The sequence below is a fragment of the Notolepis coatsorum genome (assembly GCF_963971535.1).
Source record: "Notolepis coatsorum genome assembly, chromosome: 4".
NCBI classification, from domain to species: Eukaryota; Metazoa; Chordata; class Actinopteri; order Aulopiformes; family Paralepididae; genus Notolepis; species Notolepis coatsorum.
The window spans coordinates 94,043,118-94,069,434 of record NC_140168.1 but is presented as its reverse complement, the minus strand read 5'-3'; the positions used below and the strand labels follow the sequence as shown (position 1 = coordinate 94,069,434).

Sequence of the window (26,317 nt, the reverse complement as noted above, 5' to 3'; positions counted from 1 at the left end):
GTGGGAGGCTCACACTGCCCCCGCCATTTCCTGTCTCTGCTGTGCAGGCGTCCCCCAACCGACCTGTAGGAGTCGCTGTCTACAACGTCCAGATTACCACCCATCGACTTCCACCCGCTGACTCTGCCAATTGAGTTAGTATGACGGCCGGTCCAAGCCGGAGGCAGTGCCGACAGCCGGAGTCAAACCCGGTGTCTCTTGCGTTGGTGACGAGCGCAATCATGTCCACTGCGCCACCCAGCCGCCTAATTATTATATATATTTTTAAATCACGTGATACTCCAGGGTACAGTTATGTATTAAGTTGTTGCGGACCCGGAAGGAGTAAGTAGAATACATTTGACTACTTTAAACAATAAATGCTCCATACGTTTTTCATATTCGTTCATCATTGTGTGAAGAGTGTTTGTTTACAAGTGGCGCGTGGTCCGTGTTTGTATTCGAAGTGTCTCGTGACGGCGGATACAGATTGCCCACGCGGCCCCGCCTCCACTGCCCCCCCCCCCGCGACCACGCCCCCCCCACACGGCCCCGCCTCCTCCTCCACTGCCATTGAACTTCAACTCAAGTCCAACGAGCGCGAGGCTAACTAACTAACGGTAGCTGCTACAATGTATCCACCGCTGTCTGTCAACATGGCGATAAAGAAAACGGCTACAATGTAGCGCGGCGAGGATTTAAAGGGCCAGCAGCGCGAAATGTATTGTCCAACAATATGACGCCTGTTGGATGTGTGATTTACCTGGATGTCTCCCTACTTACCTAGTGTCGCTGCTGCTGCTAATCCTGCTGTGAGAGCAGATAACTAACTAACCCGAGCTGGCAAATCCCTCTCCCGTGTCTCTGCCCCCGGGCAGCGGGGAGGGAGGAGGTGTGTCGCGGGTCAAGACAGAAGAACTACAGTCAGCGCATTCTTCTCTTCAGGGCTGCGGCGCGGCGGGCAACCCCTCTCTCTACTAAACTACACCGAACTTTTTCCAATGATACTTTTTTTGTTTTTTTTTAATAACATCGTAACGGGGAAGAATAATGCCAGACGTTCGTGAAGTAGTTTCGCTAAAAAAGCCAAAGCTGTTTTTCGGGGACGACTCTGTGGGAACGAGGGTTTCATGAATAAAGGTGCCGTTAGAACTATTATGTGAGGGAGGGAGGAAGTGGTCAAAAGGCAACACCAAAAAAAAAGAGCCCAAGATGGCACTGTGCTCGAGAAGAGCCCGACCCAAGTTGCTCCTCTTCCTCGTCGGGGCCACTCTGTTGGGCTATTTAATCCTCCTCCGACATAATAATAACAACCCCGGAGACACGGTGGGTGTGCCTGGTCGCAGAGAGGCCCCTGGGGACCGGGGGGAGGAGGAGGACGGGGGGGACGAGCAGCAGCGGCTCAGCAAGCCCGTGTACCAGAAGCCCCCGCTGGACGCGGACGCGCCGGGGGAACTGGGGAAGGCGGTCAAGCTGCTGAACCTGAGCGGAGACGAGAGGAGGGAGGAGGAGGAGGGCATCAAGAAGCACCAGATCAACACCTATGTCAGCGATAAGGTGTCTCTGCACCGCAGGCTGCCGGAGCGATGGAACCCACTGTGAGTAACCATAGCCCAGTTTGGTTTGGAAGTAGCCTGGTGTACAGTAGAATAGATGACTTGGTTTGGAAGTAGCCTGGTACAGTAGAGATACAGTAGATGGGGGACCCTGATGTAAACAAGACGAAAATCTTTCTCTGGTCTGCATCCCCTTAACAATTGTGTGTATTGAGCTGTACTGTACCCATTCTGCAATCTGTTAAATACAGTTTTCAATCAATCAATCAATCAATCAATCAATCAATCAATGACTTGGTTTGGAAGTAGCCTGGTACAGTAGAATGACTTGGTTTGGAAGTAGCCTGGTACAGATTGATTGATTGAAAGGTTTATTAACAGATTGCAGAATGGGTACAGTACAGTACAGCTCAATACATGCAATTGTTGATTGATTGATTGAATTGATTGAAAAGTTTATTAACAGATTGCAGAATGGGTACAGTACAGTACAGCTCAATACATACAATTGTTAAGAGGATACAGACCAGAGAAAGACTTTCGTCTTGTTTACATCAGGGTCCCCCATTTTCAATTCATCATAACATATATGACATACATGACATACAGATAGACAGTACTGCTACATCTATACATTTATGACATATCAGATTTGCAAATACAGTACTGTTTGTGATACAAAAGTGTCCAGAAAAGGAGTGTATATACATTTGGCGTAGAAACTGTACATTGGAGGAGGTTGGATGGGTGTGGTGAGGGCTGTACATTGGAGGTGGGGGGGGGGGGGGGGGGGGGGGGGGGGGTGGGTAGGGGACACACGGGGATGCAGACCAGAGAAAGACTTTCGTCTTGTTTCCATCAGGGTCCCCCATTTTCAATTCATATAGAGTGCTTGGCTCTATCTCATTCTTCCATTATGTGAGCTTTTTGCTGTATTGGGGTTTTGTGCAACAGCATGGAGTAGATATTAGGGATGCACCGAATGGGAAATTCTTGGCCGAAACCGATACCGAAAATAGAAAACAGTTGGCCGAAAACCGAAGGCCGAAAATGATTCATAGAATAGATTTTTTTTACCAATGTTGTGGAACATTATGATTATGGAGAAATATATGATTATGGCAAAACTTAACTTAAAATAATAAATAATCACTATTATGGGTCCATAAAACATTTATTCAGCACTTCTGAATGCATACAGTACATTAATTCCATCTTTTCTCTGGCTGCGCAGCGGACATCTGTGCTCTACTGAGCACACCTTTCTAGTCCCCAGCTGAATGTGCTCGCTTGACTCGGCACAGTAGACGCGCGACAGACAGACAGCGTCAATGTGAGAAACACAATCCCCCCCCCTCTCGCTCTGAATAATATGCATATTAGATCACTCAGTGGTTAACTGCGACGGGCATATAGTAAATAAGGATATAAAAGCATGTTAAAGACGCATTTATTGGAGGCGTTGCGCGCAGAGTTTACATAGAAACAGCGCAACATCATCACAACAACACGCGTTAGGTTACAGGTTGTTTCTGTTTCGGTGACATATTTTCGGTGAAAAAACTCTTTCGGCCAAAAGCCGAAAGGCAATTTTTGGCAATTTTCGGCCGAAAGTTTTCGGCCACCGAAATTTCGGTGCATCCCTAGTAGATATATGGATCTAACTTAATGTTGTGCATCTATGGTACCACAGTTAAACTATTCAGGGTCCCCCATTTTCAATTCATCATAACATATATGACATACATGACATACAGATAGACAGTACTGCTACATCTATACATTTATGACATATCAGATTTGCAAATACAGTACTGTTTGTGATACAAAAGTGTCCAGAAAAAGAGTGTATATACATTTGACGTAGAAACTGTACATTGGAGGAGGTTGGGTGGGTGGGTGGGGGCTGTACATTGGAGGGGGGGGGGGGGTTGGGACACTGTACACTGTACATTGGAATACTGACAAAGCCATACTTGGTCATTTACTGTACAACTGGGTTAGGACATTTGTAGGGGCCAGTTTTGAATTGCAGTCTCCCGTAGGTGTTTTTTGAGAGTGTTTTTGAAAGTGGGTAGTGATTCACATTCCTTTACAGCTTTGGGTAGGGCGTTCCACATTGATGTGGCATAATTGCGAAACGTGTTTATGTTGTTTGAGCAACATAAACCCTTGTTTGAGCCGAATCTGGGTTTAACATGATTTGTGGAGCTCCCTCTGGTGTTGTGATCGTGGTATTCACTGACCTTTGGGAAGTATTTTGACATGTACATGGGTACCTTGGTCGCGTAGTTTATCTTGTAGACCAGGCCCATTGCAAGTTGCTGTACTCTGTCATCTACTCTAAGCCATCCTAGGTTGTCAAAGTGGGCAGGGGTGAGGTGGGTTCTAGGAGTCGGGTCAAGCAGTAGTCTGACTAGCTTGTTTTGAGATGTTTGTAATTAGTTTTTTAGTGCCTTTTGAGGTGCTTTGGTACCATGAGGTGCAAGCATAGTCGTAGTACCCTTGAATGAGTGCTCCTGCCAGAGTCTTCAGGGTATTCTTGTTTACCAGAGAGGAGATCCGGTACAAGAATCGAGTTTGTTGGTTGACTTTTTTTATTACATTGGATGCCATTTTGTCACAGGAAAGATTAGCCTCTAGGATGGAACCCAGGTAGGTAATTTCATCTTTCCTTGTGACAATATTGTCACCCACTGTAACCGAGAAGCCGTCGGTCTTGCTGAGTTTGTTATTTGAACCGAAGAGAATGGACTCTGTTTTGCCCAAGTGTAATTGTTGTGAAGGATCAGATTAAACCGAATATATATATTTATTTATGGATATATATTTAATAGTATTCGTATATCGTTTGATATCCCTTGTATATTCCTTGTACATATACACTGAATATCCCTTTAGTCTACTAACAGCCCATAATAGTTTCATTCTCTCATGAATTGAAAATGGGGGACCCTGATGGAAACAAGACAAACGTCTTTCTCAGGTCTGCATCCCCTTAACAATTGTATGTATTGAGCCGTACTGTATTGTACCCATTCTGCAATCTGTTAAATAAAGTTTTCATTCATTCATTCATTCATTGGACAAGAACCTGGCGCCAGCAGCCAAGCCCCTTGGTTCAAGTTCAATCGTGCCGACGAACATGTCGTTACTAGCCCCGGTTCCGCGTAGGAATACGTCTGCCGAAATACGAATGGTACTATTTGTTCCCAGCGCATATATATATGGCGCAAGTAAAGTAGAACTTCCCTTAGCCCTTAGTTCTTTACCCTCCAACCTAGTGGCAAGACGTTAAGCCTCACCCACGATACACGTGTGGTGCAGTATGGTCAACTTGGCCTCAGAATGGCATTGAGACATCGTGTGGATTAATAGTTGAATTGTCATAGTTTGGCACTATACCGTCGAGTGGGACGTATTTCTATTAAGTTAATAATAGTCTATTATGTATGGTGCATCGTTCGGTTAGAGTTATAAAGTGAGCAGTACCCCCATCGTTTCCTCGCGTTATCTAGAGTCTTAACCAGGCTGGGCAGACCACTTGTGGTGCTTTCATCCGAGGAGTTCTGGGCAAGGACGCGTGGACCTGCACATTGGATTACCTTACCCGGACGACGGCGAGCCCTACACGGCTTGGATTATCTACTTGCTTTGGGTGCTTTGATTATGCCATGGATAACAGCCAACACTGGTAAGTGTTGGAACTACCCCCGAGAGGAGTCCAGGTGAGACGGCGCTCTAACCCGAGTGAGGTCGCCTCACGTCTCTTCGTTGTGGACCGGCAGCTACCGTCTACAAGAGGGCCCAACGGTATTCATCTGTGGACCAAGGTTCTGTGGGCACCGTGTTCAGCACTCTGAATTCTCCCAAGAAATCGTTGGCCAGATGGGATATCGCCAGCGGCTCTCCTAACCCCCCCCCCCCCCCCTACTGACTTACAACCAGCGGGACCCCCTTTAGTGTATCCAGCTATAATCATTAAGTACCATCGCTATAGTTCCCTAAAGAACCAGGTTGTATACTTGCTTCCTGCGTAACCAGAGATTGGACATTCAATGTTGATTTGCCTACGAATACTCATTTGCCTTACAAGTGCATTCAAATCATAAATGTCATTACGTGAACGTTGTATATACCCTTTGCTATATATTAAAGATTCGACGGATACATTTGTGTGGACTTGGTTTCATGGTGGGAAAGTGTTCATCATATCTATATCATGTACTGTGTGGCCAGTAGTTAAAGTACATAAAGCGGTAGTGGTTTAATGATACCATACTTATCAATACAGTCAGGGAATTGTACCCCTTAGTTACAGTAATGATAGTTTGTTATCAGCGTTTTTATCAGCGTGCAGATTTTGCCTAGTTCCGAGCTGAGGGCTTTTTCAACCTGTAACTTGTTCTTGTCAGAGACCAGCAGGGCTGAGTCGTCCGCAAACAGGAACAAGTTGCAGTCACACGCTGACGACATGTCATTTGCATAAATTAGGAATAGTAGCAGTCCTAGTATGCTTCCTTGTGGAACACCACAGCTCACTGTGAGGGGGGGGGGGGGATAGGGTACCGTTTACCTCCACCATCTGTTCTCTCCCCTCCAGGTAGGATTGTATCCAGCTCACCGATAGACTATCAAAACCAATTGCTTTTAGCTTGTCAATCAGAATGGAGTGATTGACAGTGTCGAAGGCCTTTTGTAGGTCCAGCATGACCATGCCGCAGTATTTGCCCGCGTCCACCTCTTGTTTGATGTGGTCGTTCAAATAGAGAAGGCATGTGTCAGTGGAGTGGGATGTTCTGAAGCCAGATTGGAATTCGTAGATTAGATTTTTTTCCGCGAGGTACTTTTCGATCTGTTCGTATACTATTTTTTCCATGACTTTCGAGATGGATGTAAGGATAGAAACAGGGCGGTAGTTGCCTGGGTCTAATTTGCTGCCCTTTTTGTGCAGGGGTGTTACTCTCGCAATTTTGAAGTCCTTGGGGACGTGTCCCTGTTTTATGGAGAGGTTTATTATGTGTGATGACTGGGGTGATGGCGGCTGCTGAGTCTCTGAGGAATTTGGAGGGGATGTTGTCATGGCCAGTGGCCTTGTTCGGTTGGAGGGCGCTCAGTTTTTTTTTTTTTTTTAAACTTTGGCCATTTCCCTGGCTCTTTTATACGTTTATCGCATTTATACTTGGTCAAGTTCAACCGACAGAAGCAGGCTGAAAGGGTTCAGATGGGGGGGAAGACACTCTGGGAAAGGCACGGCTGCAGTCCGGGATTCAAACTCGCTCAGCCCCAGATCCGCGCGAGCGCGGTTGTCCACGGCGCTGAAATAGCACTCGCGGTACGTGGTGAGCTACTGGAGCTCCCTGGGCGCTCAGTTTTTTGAGTACCTCATCTGTAGTTACCATTTCCAGTTTGAAGTCGTCTTTGTGGACGCCTAGGTTCTTGTAGTATGCTACTATGTGTTCTACCCCATACTGCCCTGAGTGGGAGGGTAGTTTGTTTACCAGTGTTGTGGCTATGTTTGTGAAGAAAGTGTAATTGGCTACATCCAGCTTGTCTGTGATGAGCGTGTTGTCCGTCTTTATGTTTATGTTTATGTTTGAGAACCTGGTTTTAAGTTTTTTACTGCAGCCTAGTTGATTGTTGAGTAATTTCCAAAGTTCACATGGTTTATTTTTGTTTTCCTCAGTTTGGTCATTGATGAATTTTTTTTAGCAGTTTTGATCATGGAGTTTACGTCATTTCTTAGTCTGTTTCTTTCTAGTTTGAGTTCAGTCACGTGGTCTTGGAGTTCACTGCTCGTGCTTTTGGTAAGCTTTGACTGACTTTTACGAAACTCTGAGCATTTTTTGTCTCTGGTTTTCATAGCGGCCTGTATTTCGGAGTGCACAAGAACAAGTTACAGGTTGAAAAAACCCTCAGCTCGGAACTAGGCAAAATCTGCATATGGCTCGCGGATAACAAACTATCATTACACATGGGCAAAACAGAGTCCATTCTCTTCGGTTCAAATAACTAACTCAGCAAGACCGACGACTTCTCAGTTACAGTGGGTGACAATATTGTCACAAGGAAAGATGAAATTACCTACCTGGGTTCCATCCTAGAGGCTAATCTCTCCTGTGACAAAATGGCATCCAGTGTAATAAAAAAAGTCAACCAACGAACTCGATTCTTGTACCGGATCTCCTCTCTGGTAAACAAGAATACCCTGAAGACTCTGGCAGGAGCACTCATTCAAGGGTACTACGACTATGCTTGCACCTCATGGTACCAAAGCACCTCAAAGGCGCTAAAAACAAAATTACAAACATCTCAAAACAAACTGGTCAGACTACTGCTTGACCTTACTCCTAGAACCCACCTCACCCCTGCCCACTTTGACAACCTAGGATGGCTTAGAGTAGACGACAGAGTACAGCAACTTGCAATGGGCCTGGTCTACAAGATACACTACACGACCAAGGTACCCATGTACATGTCAAAATACTTCCCAAAGGTCAGTGAATACCACGATCACAACACCAGAGGGAGCGCCACAAATCATGTTAAACCCAGATTCGGCTCAAATAAGGGACTAAACACGTTTCGCAATTATGCCACATCAATGTGGAACGCCCTACCCAAAGCTGTAAAGGAATGTGGATCACTACCCACTTTCAAAACCACTCTCAAGGGACACCTACGGGAGACTGCAATTCAAAACTGGCCCCTGTAAATGTCCTAACCCAACCCCCTCCAATGTACAGTCATTTACCTCGTATGGTTTTGTCAATAGTCCAATGTACAATTTTGCTTGTTTGTACAGTGTCCCCCCCCCCTCAATGTACAGTTTTGCTTGTTTATACAGTGTTTCTCCCCCCCCCCAACCACCTCCAATGTAAATTACCCAGTATGGTTGACAATATCCCAATGTACCCAACCCCCCCCACACAACCCCACTCAACCTTTTCCAATGTACAGTTTCTACGTCAAATGTATATACTCCCTTTTCTTGACTCCTTCTGTATCACAAACAGTACTGTATTTGCAAATCTGGTATGTCATAAATGTATAGATGTAGCAGTACTGAATATCTGTATCATGTATGTCATATATGTCCTGATGAATTGAAAATGGGGGACCCTGATGTAAACAAGACGAAAGTCTTTCTCTGGTCTGCATCCCCTTAACAATTGTGTGTATTGAGCTGTACTGTATTGTACCCATTCTGCAATCTGTTAATAAAGTTTTCAATCAATCAATCAATCAATCAATCATCCATGGCTCAGCGCGATTTTTTACCCGGGTGGTTCTTAGGGGGGCCATGTTGTTTAGTATTGATGAAAATTTGGTTTTGAAGCCAAGCCAGGTTTCTTCAACCAGTGTACCATTGAGTTCATCTGACCAGTCCAGACTCTCCAGTTCAAGGTTAAATAAAGGCCTCGCTCAAGTAGGTTTTGAGGTCTCTAGATGTGACTTTTGTGACAGCCAGCCTTTTGCTTTAGCTTTTTGCGGGTACAGAATATCATATAATGATCACTTAACCCGCGGGATGCTATAACCCCTTTATTGGAGATCTTGGACTTGTCAGAGGTCAGGATGAGGTCAATGGTAGTCTGAGTTGATTCACATACCCTTGTGGGTTGGGTGATTAGCTGGCTGAGGCCGTGCAGATCACAAAACCTATTGAAGGATTTGAAGACGGGTGCATCTTTTTGTTGCATATCCGTGTTCCAATACCCAATAAGAATCTTTTCAGCATCCTCAGCTCCAGCTAAGCACACATCCAGAGTATCATAAAAGCCAGTTTGATCTGGCGGTCTGTAGATTGTGCCGACTAGAACAGATTTAGCCCTTTCAAATAGAATTTCCACCCATACGGTTTCAATTGTCTCATGATGGTCAGTACGGTTTATGAATTTGGTGTCCTTATGAATGTACATACAAACACCACCTCCATACTTGTTTCTGTCATTACAGACTATAGTATAGTTCTCCAACTCTATTTCAGGGTCTGTTACAGATGAGTCAAGTTTAGTTTCAGTAAAGCATATTATGTCTACCTTACCGCTCATAAACGGGTTTCTTATTTCATCCAGCTTATGTTTTATGCTGTTTTATATTCAGGTGAAAAATGTGTAGTCCGTTTTTATTTGCTGTGGTATAGATGTCGTCGAGTTCCAGGTAACTTTCTTCGTCTGTGAGGAGGGGGGGGGGCTCTGTGTATTCCGGGTGGGTGATCCTTTGCTCAGGGTCGTTGTCCCGTGAAGAGGGGGGGGGGGGGCTGTCCGTATTGTTGTCCGTCTGTGTCTGGTGCTGCTGTGGGGGATGACAAGTAGATGACTTGGTTTGGAAGTAGCCTGGTACAGTAGATGACTTGGTTTGGAAGTAGCCTGGTACAGTAGATGACTTGGTTTGGAAGTAGCCTGGTACAGGAGTAGATGACTTGGTTTGGAAGTAGCCTGGTACAGTAGATGACTTGGTTTGGAAGTAGCCTAGTAGATTACTTGGTTTGGAAGTAGGTCATTGACGGATAAGACTTTTCAATAGACCAATTTTAAAATACAAAAAAGGATATATTTGGCCATTTTTCAAACATTTGGAATGTAGTGTATACATTAAAAAACCCAAATTAAGAGATTTTAGTGTTTTTAACCCTTTGGTCACCAGGCTTATATTCTTAATATACCATCCTCCGCCAGCTCTATTTGTCTATGGAGAAGTTCCCCTTCTTTGCAGGGCTATAACTTTTTAAATTGTATTGCTAAATTGACATTACTATGGCCCATTCAACATCAAGTATTTATTGTTCAGGATGTAGCAACGTTATACTTTTTCATTCACATATTCATACTAAAATACGGTCTAAAGTATAAGTATGTTTTTATCGTTTTCTGCAGCTTTCTCCAGAACGTGATTTATAGCCCCAAATGCATTATATTGATGATCAAATACAGTTTGATAGGAATCTGCGCGAGATAAAAAAATTCAAATGGACGTGCTTCTAGAAGTTACTACTGATCATCTGATGTTGACCGGATGGGGGGGGGGGGGGGTCGTTTATAATTCCGTGGCCAACGTTAGATGATTCATCTAGTGTGGGTGATATGATCATTAGAGCAGTTAGTATCGAACACGTTAAAAAATAACGCTGAATCTTACCGTAGCTTCCTCATAGCGTTGGGCGATGAGCGTGGAACAGAAATATTCCTATTATGTGATGTAGAAATATGCGATCCATTTCCAGGTTGTATAATAGTATATACGTCCAAATCATGTTGTTTATCGAGTTATTGGTAACGGATTGCTATCCGTTGTGTCTAGCTCGAGTCCTGGGACTATTACCGAGTGATCGGACCGAATTGGAATGAGCACCAGCTTCCATTTCCTGTTTCCGCTTTGGGCAATCCGCCGATCGGCCACCAGATGGCGCTCTTGAACCGTTGGAGAGTTGAGAGGGGATCAACAGTAGATCTCAAGTCTCCGGGGGAGAAATATGATTTCGATCAGATTTTTGAAATATTGATATCAAAGACGTGGTACGGCGTCTTTGGCAGAATGAGCATGGCGGGGAAAGACGTGGTACGCCGTTTTTGGCGACCATAGGGTTAAAGTTGAATTAATAGGACATGGCCTTAATAAAAGTAATTTGGGGTGACCGTAATTTATCTCAAAATTAATATATTTCCTTAACATTACTAATATTTTAACGGGTATCAGTAATTAAATATACATCTTAAGAAAGACAGGCTTGTGTGCCCTTTAATTTTTTGTAAACCATGATTTCACAAGTTTATTCTATAATGGCAGTGGCTCCCTCGTAATGCAGTTACAATACCCATATTTGCTCTAAAACCCATAAAACTGATTTAAAATGTGTACAGATAGTATCCACTTAACACTTTGGGTGCCGGGAACCGTCTTTAGACGTCTTTGCTGGCCATGCTAAAGTTGCCGGAGGACGCGTTACGTCGTCCTTATATCAATATTTCAAAAATCTGCGATCGGATTCATATGTCCCCTCCGCTGGCCTGAGATCCACCAGCAGGACCCACTGAGCTTTCTGGCGGTTCAGGAGCGCCATCTGGTGGCCGATCGGCGCAATCGCCAAACAGGATGTGCCATAGAGGTTGTGCTAGACGTCCGTAGTACTTCCGGGCGCTCGCTATAGGTCATGGGACTCTGGCTCGTCACGCTACACAGTGATCGATTGGCAATAACTCGATAAACAACATGATTTGGACGTATATACCATTATACAAGCTGGAGATGGACCGGGTAAAAATATATCCCATAATGATAAGATTTCTACTCTACGATGATCGCCCAACGGCGCGCGGAGACTGGGGTGAGTTTCAGCGTGTAACGTTACCGTCTTCGATACTAACTGCTATTATCAACATTTGACCCACATTAGATGATTGGTATAACGCTGCCCACGGAATTATAAACGCCCCCTCGCCCATCCGGTCAACATCAGATGACGTGTAGTAACTTCTAGAAGTATGTCTAGTTGGAATTTTTTATATCACGCTGATTGCCATCAAACTGTATTTCATCATCAATATAATGCATTTGGGGCTATATATCACGTTCTGGAGAAAGCTGCAGAAAGAGATGAAAACATACTTATACATTAGACCATAATTTACTATGAATATGGGCGGCTAGGTGGTGTAGTGGGCAAGGCACTCGCCACCAGTGTGGAGACGCTAGGATTTGCGTGTTCGAATCCAGCTCTCCACATTGTTTTCAGTTTAGCTGGTCGTCCGCAGTAATACACATTGGCCGTATTACGGGGAGGGAAAACTGAAGGGTGGGGATCGAACGTTGTGAACAAGCGACTCCTACAAGTCGGTTGGTGCGCCTGCGCAGTAGAATCAGGAAGTGTCGGGGGCAGCGTGAGCCTCCCACGCGTTACTCCTCGACACTGAGAGATCGAGCTGCGCAGGTGAAAAGATGCGACTGCTGTTACCTCAAGTACCGGAGGGGACTTGTGCTATGTATGACTTAGTCCACATTGCAGCCGGCTTGTGGGAGGCAAGAAACAGCGTTCGTGACAGGGGAGGGTTGAATTGGATGATACGAAATTGGGATGGGAGAAAATATAGAAAAATGGGAGAAAAAGTGGATACATTTTTTTTTTTACTATGAATATGTGAATGAAAAAGTTTAACGTTGCTACACAATGAACAATACATATAGGACTTTGAATGGACCCTAATAATGGCAATGTAGCAATAGAATTTAAAAAGTTATAGCCCTGAAAAGAAGGGGACTTTCTCCATAGACAAATAGCGCTGGCAATCTATGGTATATCATGAATATACCTTAGGCAGCCAAAGTGTTAAGCATAGTATACCAGTGATTAATATTTGAGCCAAAACTGATGGATATTCTATTTTGAATTTAGTACAGTTATTGACAATCATTGGTTACCCCGCATGACAAATGGTCGCCCCAAATGATGAGTAGTTAAAAGTCTATTTAAAATGTTACACAATGCAGTTCAGACAAAAGAAAACTGAACAATGTTTTTATTACAATCTTTTCAAGTGGTCAACAAAAATGTGTGCATATATTTATTTTTAATACAATATATATATCGAATTAAAGCCCTATTTGTTGCCTGTCGATAGCCATTTCAGGTGACACAATCCGTTCAGCGGTTCTCGAGTTACATGCCGATATATGTGAGGTGTGCGCCGAAGTACACAGTGTTGTACAAATACAACACCGACTCCCGGGGCTCTAGCTCCGTCAATCATTTGGCACGGTAGGTTACAAGCTTCGTCAGGAACATTCAAATATCACAAATGTTAAAAACATTAAACATTCAAAAAGTTAAAGTGCAATACACATTACATGCTTCAGGAACTTGAACATTTCACAAATGTCCATTTTCATGTCCTCATATCATCATTGGTTTTGTCAATGTATGAGCAAGAAGGAGAGTTAAGTAGCATCACTTTTGTGATGGTAGTCACATTGGACAGGGATTAACAATTTAAATCAATAATAAAAGGTAAACAGAGTTGTATGTATGGAATAAAAATTAAACACCAACACAGTTTTATAGTCAATAAACAATAACCACCAACATAGTTGCATGGATGAAATCAACGCTAAACAACTACAACACAGTTGTATCAGTTTCTTTTAGGGATGGCACGATACCACTTATTCATGTCCGATACTGATATCACAGCCTCGAGTACCTGTGTTTAACCTAGCCATCTATAAAACATCAAAAACTCCCCTAAAGGAAGAAATACATACCACACATGACTCAGTTATGCAATAGTGCTGCTGCTTTTTATTTTGTTCAAATTATTTAGTTAATACGTTAATAAGACTACAGCGATTTCATGACGGCTTCCTGTCCTCGCGTCTAGTGCTGAAAATATACACTTTGACTGCTGTTTTGATAGGGTTAGGGTCTTTACTCTTGGCTACATTTGAAAAAGAAACACAACATTGTACTTATTTGAGATAGCCGTGTCAGAGATAATGACGGTTTGGCAACATGAAGCGAGGCTAATCGTCGGAAACCTACAATTTCAACAACGGAAAGGGGCTGGTCGTCCAGCACAATAAATGTGGTTATTTTCTCGGTTTTCTTCAGCTTTGCTTTGTTACTGTCTGCAGAGAGTTTCTCTCGCTTCTGAGTGGTTTCCAGCTATGTTAGCTGCTGCGACAAAACTTTTCCTCTTGGCATTCGTTGCACATATGAACTCGGCATACTCCCTTTCCATGATTAATCTGCAAGTGTTGTGTGGTGTTGAAGTTTCCAGTGTTGCTGCCACCCCTAGAAATACTTGCGTCGCAGATATTACACTTGGCTGTGTCGTGTTATTCCACAAGTATACATGCGAGTCCTCTGTATTTGTTTGTGTGTGTCTTCATTCTGTTAGCTCCACCATACAGGTCCGTTATTATCTGCTCTTAGTCTACTCTGCCCTGCGTACCTGTCTGTGACCCCAGTACGGTGGCCTGTACTCTGTGTCGTATTAATGCACACACATTAGCATAACACCACAGGGCTGTACACTGCGATGATCTCGTCGCAAATTGCCCCTTAATTTGGCCGTTGCGAGTTGGAAATATTATTTGGGAGCAACGTTGCGAGTTGTGATTTCAACCCTGCTTCATTCGCATTTCACTCCTAAATTAATCCATACAAATTGGATAAACTTTAAAAAAAACATTAGCCTACAATCAAGGCTGTACAGTGCGACACAATGTGGTGCTATGAAAGAATCTGTCGGCAATGAATGAACTTACTGCGATCACAGATAGCCTGAGTGAAAAAAAAGATTTGCGTGTGGAGTGAATCTGGGTCACGCTATATACTTGGTACTTGTAGTCTATCGTGCGATTAAAGACCATGTCCCTATCTGCGTAGTCTATACATCCAACACCAAATCCCATAATTCCTAGCAAAACGAAACTGAATGTGGCCTCTCTTCCTTTCAATATGGGCTATTGCATCGCCAAAGAAGCACCTCCGTTCAATACATTTAAGACGCAAATTTTGCTCTGCAAGAACAACGGAGTGGATATCAGTCCATCTTATGACAACCACGTCCGATGTGGAGAGATGATAAGATGATGATGATTGACGTGATGATGTGATGATTGATTGACGGGGACACGGACACTTCTAACGTTCAGGTTCAGCCATGCATTTAGGTGAGTAGTAGTAGCCCACTATTAGGACGTGAAATACTGTCTACTTAAATTTATAAAATATCAACCTATCTATCCATCTAATAATGAGACAATATGCAAATAAGATAATACTAATAATTGTCACGGCTCCCCGTATATGAAATGAAAGTAGCTTGCAACTTTACTGCTGGTAAAATCACTTATTTCTCGTTTAGCATAGTATTACATTCCACTTCTATAAACAATCAAAGTCCTACCGTAAGAGCCTCATACGGGTCAATTAAACCTTTTTGATTAGTCTTTCCTTCCAGCTAAGTTGGACTGAACATTTCACTGTCAAAAGCGCAAATGTAAATAAGGTTGCGTCGCAACACTGTTTTCAAAATAAAGGTCACATATACAAATACCTCTCAATTCTTATTACATTTACATTTAGTCATTTAGCTGACGCTTTTATCCAAAGCGACTTACAAGTTCTGTGCGACAAGACAGCAAGAAGGGTATAACTCTATCAGCTGAGTAACAATGTTCATCAAAGTGTTGCGTGTTACAGTGTAGGTTAGTTTATTAGGACAAGTGCATGACAGTAAGGTTAGTCGGGGTTAGATTTTTTTTTTTTTTTTTTTTTTATCATTTCAGATAATGGTTGAAGAAGTGAGTCTTTAGTCGACGGCGAAAGATTGGACGGGATTCGGCTGTCCTAACTGGGATGGGTAGTTCATTCCACCATTGTGGGGCAAGGACTGAGAATAGGCGGCTTCTCTTTGATGACCCTCCGGGAGCTTGGATAGGAGTAGATCTGAGGCGGCCAGAAGATGCAGAGCGTAGGGGTCTTGAGGGTGTGTAGTTAGAGACCATTGACCGGAGGTAGGCGGGAGCGGTTCCCTTTGCCGCACGGTATGCTAGGTTGAGGGCCTTGAAGCGGATACGTGCAGCAATGGGGAGCCAGTGCAGGTCCCTAAGAAGTGGGGTGACATGGGCCGACTTCGGTAGGTTTGAGATCAGGCGGGCCGCTGCGTTTTGAATGAGTTGAAGAGGCTTGGTGGCAGTGGCCGGGAGGCCAGCTAGCAGTGCGTTGCAGTAGTCGAGGCGGGAGATGACTGTTGATTGGACGAGGAGTTGGGTGGCTTCTTTTGTCAGGAAGGGGCGTATCCTTCTGACGTTGCTCAGGAGGAATCTGCAGGTTCTGGTTGTCGCTGCGATGTGAGCAGAGAAGTTCAACTGGTCGTCGAGGACAACACCAAGGTTCTTGGCGGTCGGGGACGCGGTCACAGCTGCATTCTCGACTGTGATGGAGAGGTCGGTCAGGGGGGAGGATTTGGCCGGCAGGTGGAGCAATTCTGTTTTGCTTAGGTTCAGTTTGAGGTGGTTGGTCGTCATCCAGGCGGAGATGTCGGACAGACAGGCCGAGATCCGCTCAGAGACCTGGATATCTGAGGGAGGGAAGGAGAGGAAGAGTTGAGTATCATCGGCATAACAATGATATGAGAAGCCATGAGACGTGATAATGTTACCCAGTGATTTAGTGTAGAGGGAGAAGAGAAGGGGTTCTAGGACCGAGCCCTGGGGGACACCCGTCCGGAGGGGGCGGGTGGCCGACAGAGTCCCTCTCCATGACACTTGGTAGGAGCGGTCATTGAGGTATGATGTCAGCCATGTCAGCGCTTTATTAAAAAAAAGTCCCGGATATACATAAACATTAATTGGCATAGATCTCTATAAACGGCCCAACACATTGATCACTTTAGGCACACACTGAAACCAGTAACATCACAAATATGAAGCAGGTAATTACCCATACAAATAATAAACCTTTCATGGGGTTATTTACAATAATAATTCGTTTGATTTCTAAAGCACTTTTCATTGTGAAACAAATGTAGCAGAGTTTCTTGTCCTCCTGATTAATGCAATGGTGTGTGTGTGTTGTGGTGATCTCATTCAAGGAGCACTACACAAGCGCGCGCACACACACACACACACACAGTTTGTTGTTTTTGTTCTATTAGTGATTTACACACTTTCTCAGTTGGTTCATTATAAAAGATACAAACCTGAAAACAAACGCACTTAAATGTTAAATAAAAGGACCACAGTAATGAGGCAGGAGGAACATATTTTTTTAATAATGGTAAAATTGTTATTTAAAAATTTGCCCCTAAAAAATATTTTTTGCCCCTAAATTTCTCATTTAGGGGCAAGTGTGCCCCTAGTGAAAAAGCTTAGCGTACAGCCCTGCACCACAGGCTGTTTTGCCTTTTTCTTCTTTGAGCTTAAAATAACTCCACACAGCTGACATGATTGCGGCGCGCTGCTAACAAGTTGACTTACGTTTAGCTAATGCTAACGTTGTTGTCACGCTACTACTGTTCACGTGATTGCATGCTTTACGGCCTGTATCGGATCGATATCCAATCCTGTGAATTTGGCCAGTATCGGACCAATACCGATACCGAGTATCGGATTGGTGCCATCCCTAGTTCCTTTTATATTATCTCATGGTAAACTGCAGGCATTTCAAATTGAGGTACATGTGCATGTTTTAACAAATCAGGCAACCTGAACACCTAGAATAAGAAGCACACCAAAAAACAAAACACTGATATTTTTTACATTTAGTTAAATTATTAATGTTCGGTTATGACATCATACGGTGACATCACGAATGTTCCAGAACGTTCGATCATGACATCCTACTGTGACATCAGAAATGTTCTAGAACGTTCGGTCATGACATCATACTGTGACATCACAAATGTTCCAGAACGTTCGATCATGACATCATACTGTGACCACAAATGTTCTAGAATGTTCGGTCATGACATCATACTGTGACATTACAAATGTTCTAGAATGTTCTATTATGACAAATAAGACGGGTTCAATGAATCTAAATCTAATCAATATTCCTAATGTCGTTTCAATGTAAGGTTATAAAAATAAACATATAAACATTCATACAATACAGCTTTGGCTCCTACAGTCAACATTCCCCAAAGATATATCAAACACGAAACAAACTTTGATCAGATTATAATAGAGATGTTGCACAGTGCAATCCACTGAACATTTATTGTTGAAATATGTCACTGTTGATCATGAGCTGAATATATAACCTATGGTGTCAAGGGATGTTAAACCTACTGTAGAATCAAAGTAAATGTTAGTGATTCAAATCCTCATTTAGAGGTAGGGGATCCACCACAGCTTGCCCTGCTGCTCTTCTCTACTTCTACACACCAGCCAGAACTGGTGGAGTGTTCTCCATGGATGGTGGTGTCAGGTCCAGCATCACCTTTTCCATCTTTTTCCTTCTCCCTGTAACCTCTGGATGCAGCCTTCTCCCCTGTTGTTTTCTTCTCTGGTAGCTGAAACAATGGTGTATAATGTGATACTGATTCTGGTGGGCTAAATTACATATCAAGATATTACAGAAAAGGTCATTCCTAATCCTACTAACATGACAGTTTGAAATACACCAGAGAAAAATATACTGCATGTTCCCTACCTATAGTCTTTTTTACCTTCTCTTTTCCTGGCAAGATAGTCGGCTCTTGCTGTAGGGTCTGCATTGACCCGCTGTCTGTAGTGAGCAGTCTTCTGTTTGCTTGTTTGTGCCATCTAGAAAATAGGTTAAACTAGTTAAACATGACTAATACATGTACAATTACCTAAATGGAATGTCATGCTATACCGTTTAAAAAAAATCTCGTAAGATTGTACAATACTAAAAATGAAACGTTAATTCCTAAATAGGAATGAGAAATTACAGAAATGTTGAAAAATATGTTAAAGTATACAAAGAGTTATGCTAAAACAAATAACTTTATGTATATAAATCAGGAATAAAATATAAATATACAGAAACTACAAATACTGGACATATATCTATCATCTAAAACACTCCGCAGTGGTCGCCCCACATGATACTCGGTCGCCCAGGTGATGTTTTTAAGGTCAGTCAAATATTACAGGCTAACCATTAGCTACAGAAACCAAACTAGCTAGCTCTTACCACATGTCACTATCAAATTCATCATCAAAATATAGATTTTCAGATAAAACGTATTCACAGTTTTGGGGCGGTCGTCCCACAAGACATCCAAAAGTGGCAACTACATTACAGCAGTGAAAAAAAGAGATTTATTTGCCAATATGAAAGAGACTCTCTGGGTCCCTCACATGTGACTGGCTGATGCAACATCCTGTCCTTGAGGTGGTTTCAAAATAAAAGTCCCACAATTGTGTTTTCTTGATGGTCGCCCCAGATGATATTTCATAAAATTAACATATGCGGACAACATTTGTTTGTATATTATGTGCAAATGCTTCATAATTTTCTCAATGAATGCAAAACATGTTTGAAATTATGCCAAATAGGGCAAGGGGAATATTTAAATAGATTTAAAGTGATTCTAAGCCGGTTGTCCAAATAGAAGTCAATGCTGGACGGTCGCCCCACATGGACATTTGACACTTCAGATAGCAGAAAAATTACCAATAACTCAAATGTTTGGAGGAGTTAGAGTGGGTCTGTATATGGGGAAGGTATTAGAGATGCATGTAATCTTTTTATGAATTTTAATGTTTTTTTTAAGGTAAGAAATTCAGTGGTACAGAAAAAATAGGCGTCACGTCATTGACCCAAGTATAGCCTGGTAGATGACTTGGTTTGGAAGTATAGCCTAGTAGTAGATGACTTGGTTTGGAAGTAGCCTATATAGTGTTATTCCTCTTTTACTTACTTGTTTTTACTGTATGAAGCACATTCTCAGGGGCTCACACAGAACCAAGCATTTAACTGTAATACACATGTCCTTTATACACGTGACAAATAAAAACAAACTTGAACTTGAAGGCTTCGTTTTATGAGACAAAGGAAAATGTGATGACATAGTGGACGGAGCAAGGTTTTCTCCCCCCCCCCCCCAAACAAAGTAATCTACTAGGCTTAGGCTATACTTCCAAACCAAGTCATCTACTAGGCTACTTCCAAACCAAGTCATCTACCAGGCTACTTCCAAACCAAGTCATCTACTAGGCTATACTTCCAAACCAAGTAATCTACTAGGCTACTTCCAAACCAAGTCATCTAGGCCAGGGGTTCCCAAACTTTTCAGGCCGGGGCCCAGAAAAGAAGGCGTCAGAGAACATCGTCTGGCTTTTTTTTTTTTTTTTTTTTGCCAGGTGACCGATTTTTTAAGCCAAATATCACTTCAATCCTATTAAGTTAGTTCAAGTTAGTTATTCATTTATATGTGCTATTTATGAGAGGGCTAACTTGTTGCAAAATAATAATGATAATAATAATAGCCTCATTAAAATACTATTGTTGCTTCGGTTGTTTTCAGCGTTTTATGTGCATAATCTGTTATTTAGTTTGAAATGTTCGTTGAAATAAGTAGATTTTTCGTTTTTGTTTATTTATTAAGTTAATATAAAACCATATAGTCACATTTTAGAATACAATAGAATAGAATTTTAGAATACAACTAGAAACACTGTCCTGGCCTGCTTCTAAGTTCAGTGGCCTGACAATTTTTTTTTTTTTTTTTTTTTTATTTTTTTTTAATTTTTTTTTAAATCATCTCGCGGCCCACCCGTGGCTGCTCGCGGCCCACCTTTGGGTCGCGACCCCGACTTTGGGAACCACTGATCTAGGCTATACTTCCAAACCAAGTCATCTACTAGGCTATACTTCCAAACCAAGTCATCTACTAGGCTATACTTCCAAACCAAGTAATCTACTAGGCTACTTCCAAACCAAGTAATCTACTAGGCTACTTCCAAACCAAGTAATCTAGGCTATACTTCCAAACCAAGTCATCTACTAGGCTACTTCCAAACCAAGTAATCTACTAGGCTACTTCCAAACCAAGTAATCTAGGCTATACTTCCAAACCAAGTCATCTACTAGGCTATACTTCCAAACCAAGTAATCTACTAGGCTACTTCCAAACCAAGTAATCTACTAGGCTACTTCCAAACCAAGTAATCTAGGCTATACTTCCAAACCAAGTCATCTACTAGGCTACTTCCAAACCAAGTCATCTACTAGGCTACTTCCAAACCAAGTAATCTACTAGGCTACTTCCAAACCAAGTCATCTACCAGGCTACTTCCAAACCAAGTCATCTACTAGGCTATACTTCCAAACCAAGTAATCTACTAGGCTACTTCCAAACCAAGTAATCTAGGCTATACTTCCAAACCAAGTCATCTACTAGGCTATACTTCCAAACCAAGTAATCTACTAGGCTACTTCCAAACCAAGTCATCTACCAGGCTACTTCCAAACCAAGTCATCTAGGCTATACTTCCAAACCAAGTCATCTACTAGGCTATACTTCCAAACCAAGTAATCTACTAGGCTACTTCCAAACCAAGTAATCTACTAGGCTACTTCCAAACCAAGTAATCTAGGCTATACTTCCAAACCAAGTCATCTACTAGGCTACTTCCAAACCAAGTCATCTACTAGGCTACTTCCAAACCAAGTAATCTACTAGGCTACTTCCAAACCAAGTCATCTACCAGGCTACTTCCAAACCAAGTCATCTACTAGGCTATACTTCCAAACCAAGTAATCTACTAGGCTACTTCCAAACCAAGTAATCTAGGCTATACTTCCAAACCAAGTCATCTACTAGGCTATACTTCCAAACCAAGTAATCTACTAGGCTACTTCCAAACCAAGTCATCTACCAGGCTACTTCCAAACCAAGTCATCTAGGCTATACTTCCAAACCAAGTCATCTAGGCTATACTTCCTTGATAATACAATATACAAACTAAAGTACAACCTAAGTACAATGAAGTACAAATGCAGACAATGAGGTATACAACAACTTTTTAAGGCAAGGTGCAAATGAGGTATGAATGTAGTAGTGCAAATCTCTTTAATAAATAGATAATATAATGTAGTGTCAAAGTGTCTAAAGTGAGTGTTAAGTCATCACATTTTCCATTGTCTCATAAAACGAAGCCCTGGTGATGACCCTGATGTAAACAAGACAGAAGTCTCTCTCTGGTCTGCAGCCCCTTAACAATTGTATGTACTGTATTGAGCCGTACTGTATTGTACCCATTCTGCAATCTTTTAATACATTTTTCAATCAATCAAACAGCTTCCCCCGAGGGCATTGCGTTGGGTTCACTAACTCTAGTTAGATGGCCCTTTAACCAGGATTCCAGGTCCCATATACTGTAGGCAAATTACTCTGTCTAGCTGCACCGTTAGACTCTGAAAGACTCATCGACGAGGTGTTCCCATGTTTGGCGAGGCATGGCCTGGTCATTTATCAAAATAAACATTATTACAATATAATCTCATATCGGAGAAAAATATAATCACGGTTCAGATTTTTTTTTAAAGCCAATGAAATGTGTGCCCTTTAACTCTTCTGAAAGGACCCAAGTTTAATATCTTGTTGCAATGTTAACTAATGCAATAGTTGACGGGAAATACAGTTCAAGCTGTTCCCTAGCAACATAATCCCAGTCACACCTGGTAATGAAGACATGCCCAGCTCTACCCACAACTTACTGTTTCACCATCATCAACAATCACTGCTCCAATTTCAAATATATGAATTAAGTATATCGGATGATTTATTGTGCATCACACACAGATCTCACACACTGAGACACACATTCTGTTCGGTACCCACCTCCTTCTCTCATACTATACATCTGTCTACCTTCACATCTCTCTCTCGCCCGAACCTTTCATCTTTAATCTAGACGGCTTCCTCTTCTTCCTGTCTAGTTCTCCCCCTGTCTCTCTTCAGAACACTCCCTGTACTACATCCTCTTTTTCACCTCTCTCTCACATTCTTTCAGTTTTTCTCTGCCTGCCTCTTCTTTCTTCCTTCCTCTTTCTTTCGCCTATCTGCTGGGCCTATCTGTTTTAGTTTACTCCTATATAAGTTTCAAGTTAGCATTTATTTGTCACGTATATATGTACATTAAACTATACATTTCTTTACATACAGTAAAAGAGGAATAAAGTCCCAACACTAAAGTACAATGAAGGTACAATGAAGTGAAATGCACACAATGAGGTACAAAAACAAAACAAAAATGAGGTATGGATGTAGTGCAAATCTCTTTAATAAATAGATAAAACATGGTGTAGTGTTAAAGTGTCTAAAGTGAGTGTTAAGGTGAGTGTGCATGTGGATGTGTTGTTGTACATTGTACTTTGATGATATGTGCCAATGAGTGTAGATGGATGGGTTGATGTTACATAGAGTCATTGAGCATCCTGATGGCCTGGGGATAGAAGCTCCTTCTGGGTCTTTATTATCTCTCTCTCTCTCTCTCTGCCTATCTGTCTGTTTTTCGCTCTCTCTGCCTATCTGTCTGTTTTTCTCTCTCTCTCTGCTCTGTCTGTTTATCTCTCTCGTCTCTGCCTCTCTCTCTGCCTCTGTCTGTTCTCTCTTTCTCTCTCTCTACCTCGCTCTCCCTCTCTTGCTCTGTCTCTCTCTCTGCCTCTCTCTCTGAGACATTACGTTGATGCTTTCACAGATGTCTGGCGCTTGGGGAATGCAATATGTACTGTGGGGGAGGAGGGGCTGACTGTACGCCTTTTAGATTGTTAATAGTGCTTGTGCATGCTGCTGATGATATATTGTATATTGCAATTTGCAATATATTAGGATGTATTGTGGTTATGGGTGTGTGTGTGTCTATTGTGTGTGTGAATGTTGGTTTTCTGAAGATGCCGTGAGGGTTTTTGTCTACTTTAGTTGACCTGTTTTAATACAGGGCCATCAAAAGTCAAAGTCTCTCTCTCTCTGTCCCTCTCTCTCTCTGTCCCTCTCTCTGTCTCTGTCTCTCTGCCTCTCTCTGTATCTCTCTGTCTGTCTGTCTCTCTCTCTCTCTCTCTCTGTCTGTCTGTCTCTCTCTCTCTGTCCCTCCCTCTCTCTGTCTCTGCCTCTCTCTGGTCTCTCTCTCTCTGTCTCTCTCTCCATCTCTGCCTCTCTGGTCTCTCTCTCTGTCTCTCTCTCCATCTCTGTCTCTCTGCCTCTCTCTCTCTGTCCCTCTCTCTCTCTGTCCTCTCTCTCTCTGTCTCTCTCTTCGTCTCTGTCTCTCTGCCTCTCTCTGTCTCTCTCTCTCTCTCTCTCTCTCTCTCTCTCTGTCCCTCTCTCTCTCTGTCCCTTTCTCTCTCCGTCTCTGTCTCTCTGCCTCTCTCTCTCTCTGTCCCTCTCTCTCTCTGTCCTCTCTCTCTCCGTCTCTGTCTCTCTGCCTCTCTGTCCCTCTCTCTCTCTCTCTTCGTCTCTGTCTCTCTGCCTCTCTCTGTCCCTCTCTCTCACTGTCTCTATCTCCGTCTCTCTGTCCCTCTCTGTCTCTCTGCCTCTCTCTCTCTCTCTCTCTCTCTCTCTCTCTCTCTCTCTCTCTCTCTCTCTCTCTCTCTCTCTCTCTCTCTCTCTCTCTCTCTGTCCCTCTCTGTCCCTCTCTGTCTCTCTGCCTCTCTCTCTCTCTCTCTCTCTCTCTCTCTCTCTCTCTCTCTCTCTCTCTGTCCCTCTCTGTCTCTCTGCCTCTCTCTCTCTCTCTCTCTATCTCTCTCTCTCTCTCTCTCTCTCTCTCTCTCTCTCTCTCTCTCTCTCTCTCTCTCTCTCTCTCTCTCTCTCTCTCTCTCTCTCTCTCTCTCTCTCTCTCTCTCTCTCTCTCTCTCTCTCTCTCTCTCTCTCTCTCTCTCTCTCTCCCTCCCCCCCCCCCCCCCCCAGCTGCAAGGAGCTGAAGTATGACTACCGCTCCCTGCCCACCACCTCGGTGGTGATCGCCTTCTACAACGAGGCCTGGTCCACGCTGCTGAGGACTGTGCACAGCGTGCTGGAGACGTCCCCCGACCTGCTGCTGAAGGAGGTGGTGCTGGTGGACGACTACAGCGACAGAGGTACCGGCCGCCAGAAACAACCCAACAGCGCCTCGCTCGGACAGAGAGCCGCGTAAACTGAAGACGTGTTTCACTTTCAAATCCTAACCCACACATTATAAGTTCCAATCGTAATTCAATTTTCTACATAGTGATGACATAGAAAGTGATGACACGGAAACACTATACATGGAAAATAATTTGTCTTCTGTGTACAAGTACTGCACCTAAGCAAAACATGTGTACAAGTACTGTATTCAAACAAAACCTGTATACAAGTACTGTACCCAAACAAAACCTGTATACAAGTACTGTGTACTTGAGAAAAACCTGTATACAAGTACACTGTACTTGAGGAAAACCTGTATACAAGTACACTGTACTTGAGGAAAACCGGTGTACAAGTACACTGTACTTGAGCAAAACATGTATACAAGTACACTGTACTTGAACAAAACCTGTATACAAGTACACTGTACTTGAGGAAAACCTGTATACAAGTACACTGTACTTGAGGAAAACCGGTGTACAAGTACACTGTACTTGAGGAAAACCGGTATACAAGTACACTGTACTTGAGGAAAACCGGTATACAAGTACACTGTACTTGAGGAAAACCTGTATACAAGTACTGTATTCAAACAAACCCTGCGTGGCAAAGCAACAACTGGATAACCAGACCGAGACATGTTGGGGCCTGCGGTGGCTGAAGCCTAGAGGCGCAGGCCTGTGAGCGGGAGGTCGCCAGTTTGATCCCCAGACTGGCACGACATTTTTGGGGCGGGGAAGTGAAAGAATAACGCTCTCCCGTCCCTCAATACCAACTGCCAATGTGCCCTTGAGCAAGGCACGTCACCCCCAACTGCTCCAGTGGAGCTGCTCAGTGGCCAACAGTGTACAGCAGTTGTACTGTGGCAGCCCCCAGGGGTGGGTGTGTGGGGTAGGGCATCCAAAACAGAACATGACAGTTTAAAACCAGTTTAAAACCTGCTCTGGGTGAATAACAGTTTAAAACAGAACCTACTCTGGGTGAATAAAGGTTAAAAACGGAACCTACTCTGGGTGAATAACAGTTTAAAACCTGCTCTGGGTGAATAACAGTTTAAAACAGAACCTACTCTGGGTGAATAAAGGTTAAAAACAGAACCTACTCTGGGCAAATGAAGGCTAAAAACAACATACCCTGGGTAAATAAAGTTGAAGTTTATTTAATAATTTTTGACCCAGGGACAGTGCACATTAATCAACATCT

The 26,317-nt window shown here is 43.0% G+C and overlaps 1 protein-coding gene across 1 annotated transcript in view; it reads left to right on the top strand.

The window, feature by feature from the left end:
* The first annotated feature begins 650 nt into the window (after positions 1–650).
* Positions 651–26,317, top strand: part of galnt12 (UDP-N-acetyl-alpha-D-galactosamine:polypeptide N-acetylgalactosaminyltransferase 12) — a 145,161-nt gene continuing 119,494 nt past the window's right edge. Inside the window, exons 1-2 of the mRNA XM_084313234.1 lie at positions 651–1,577; positions 24,917–25,086. Coding sequence (XP_084169360.1) covers positions 1,192–1,577; positions 24,917–25,086 — 556 coding nt within the window. The 5' untranslated portion in view covers positions 651–1,191. The remainder of the gene's footprint in view (positions 1,578–24,916; positions 25,087–26,317) is intronic.